This window comes from Monoraphidium neglectum, assembly GCF_000611645.1.
Source record: "Monoraphidium neglectum strain SAG 48.87 unplaced genomic scaffold scaffold02506, whole genome shotgun sequence".
NCBI classification, from domain to species: domain Eukaryota; kingdom Viridiplantae; phylum Chlorophyta; class Chlorophyceae; order Sphaeropleales; family Selenastraceae; genus Monoraphidium; species Monoraphidium neglectum.
The window spans coordinates 7232-9406 of NW_014011122.1; the positions used below are offsets into that span (position 1 = coordinate 7232).

General features: G+C 66.6%; 1 protein-coding gene across 1 annotated transcript in view; it reads left to right on the forward strand.

Moving 5' to 3' along the window:
* The window catches only part of MNEG_10899 (DNA repair and recombination protein RAD54 and RAD54-like protein), a gene marked incomplete at both ends in the record, with an annotated part of 6943 nt that extends 6182 nt beyond the window's left edge, over window positions 1-761 (forward strand). The window contains one exon of the mRNA XM_014040629.1: window positions 183-761. Within this exon, the coding sequence (XP_013896083.1) occupies window positions 183-761 (579 nt within the window). The remainder of the gene's footprint in view (window positions 1-182) is intronic.
* Between the last annotated feature and the right edge of the window lie 1414 nt (window positions 762-2175).

A 2175-nucleotide genomic window follows, 5' to 3' on the forward strand; every position in this document is an offset into this window, starting at 1 on the left:
CCGCCGAGCTCGCGACGGCGGCTACGGCGGCGGCGGCCGCGGCCGGCGGGGGCGTCGCGGGCAAGGGCGGCGCGGCCAATGGGGCCGGCGGCGCTGCCGATCAAGGCGTGGGCAGCTGGGCGCACCTCGCAAACGCGGCCGACAGCCCGGACCCGACGTGGCAGCACATCCCGGATTTTCAGAGGGACAAGTTCGTGTCTTACGTGTTCTCAGATCACACGCTGGCGGACCCGGGGGCGGCGCCGCCGCGCGGAGCCCAGGGCGGCACGCGGAAGCGCAATTTGGGGGAGGTGGACGGGGAGGGTCAAGACGAAGAGGAGGAAGAGGCAGGAGAGGAGACAGAGGGGGGCGAGGCAGAGGAGCAGCAGTCAGAAGAGGGGGAGGTGGAGGAGGAGGAGCAACAGGAGGAGGACGGCGAGGAAGAGGTGCAGTCGCAGCCGACGCCGCCGGCCGCCAGCAAGCGGCAGCGCGCCGGTGGCCGCAGCCACGGCGGCCGCGCGTCGACGGCGGGGGGCGTGCCGCCGCGCAAGAAAGCGGCGCCCGGTCCAGGCGCCGCGGGGCGGCGATCCATGGAGCAGGCTAGAGCCAACCCTGTGCTCTGTGATGTGATGGACAGCGGCCACGGCGGCCCCAGCAGCGACCGGGGCGGCGACGGCCGCGGCAATCTGTTCGCTGGTGGCGACGAGGTGATGCCTGTCACGCATCCCGATGACGAGTGTTTCTTTGGCGGGTGCGATGATGACGGCGTATATGATCAGTAATGGAGGGGTCGCGTGTGGTCAAAGTTGGGCAGCTGCGGTTGGTGGCTTGTGACCTTTGACTTTTGACCAGGATGCGGAGCCTGTAGCAATCGCTCTCTCGCGCAACGCGGACGAGCACTGCCAAGGTACGTAGGCCTGTTGTAAGAATCCATCTGCCTTTGCGCGTGCACGTTGTGGGCGTAAGCGCAAAGCGGTAGGGCAGCATTGTGGCGCAGCGGGAACGCAAGCTGCTGGTGACGAAGCAAGTGACAACGTGTCTGGTGGGGCATCAGCCAAAGCCGATCCAGGCCTAGCTGATAGAAAAGTTGTCCATACCAGTCATATACACTTGCGATTGGCTCGCAAAAATGCGTGATCACGGCCAATTTTCAAGGATCTCGTAGACTCTATATTATCCGTCATCAAACATCTGAATGGGTAGCTTGTATACCACAGAGGCGCTTTCGAGTGCGGGTAGGGGCGCAGTGGCCGTCACGGACACGCACGACATCAAAACGGCGCTGCTGGATGCGCTGCGCTCTCTTGAGCGCGCCCTGACCGTGCGTGGCATTACATATGACTGCATGCTGGGCACGTGACACTTGAGACCTATAGCATGTTTCCGGGCCTGTAGCATGGCGCTCATGCAGGCGCATGGCGGTGGTCGCTGTGTGCACGCGCACAGCACCCCAGCGGTGTCGCAGTTGCGTCGTGCACGCCGCGAAAGCGCCGCGCAACCGGTGCTTTCAAACACGTGCATACGTGCCCGCAGGCCGACCCCAACCTTACTCTTGAAGCCAAGGCCTGGCTGGTCGACACCGTCGCCGCCCTCCAAAACGTTGACGCAGATACAGCCCTCGCCTGCTTCCTGCCAGACCGCAGCAGCTGCACCAGCGGCAGCTTCCCAGACCCCGCCCGCGACCGCGACCGCGACCGCGACCGGGACCGCGGCCGCGCGCCGCCCCTGGGCCGCGCCGCGGAGCGGCAGCTGCTCAAGCTCGCCTGCGAGGCCCGCGCGCCGCAGCTCGCCGCGCTGCTCGCCGGCAGCCCCTCCTTCCTTCGCGGCCTCTTCTCGCACCCCGACGCGCCCGACCTCGCGGCCGCCTGGTTCGGGGGTTTCTCGCTCTCCGGCATACACACCTTCGAGCCCGGCGCCGCCGCGCTCGCGAATTTCGCCCTCGCGCATCGCGACTCCTGCTGGCACTTCTTGGTGTGGGCTGGCAAGCACCCTCAGGCGCCGGTGGCTGTCGCGGCAAAGCCCCACTATTTTTGCGAACTTGACGTGGCGGCGACGGTCAGGAAGCTTGCGGGAAGCTGCCCGGAGTTCTGGGAGTCGCGGGAGCTGAGGAGGAGCCTGGAGGGCGGGGAGTGGCTGGGGCTGGACCTGCAATACTGCAGTCAGGTGAGGCTGTGTGCTTGTGGTGCAGGTGGAGGG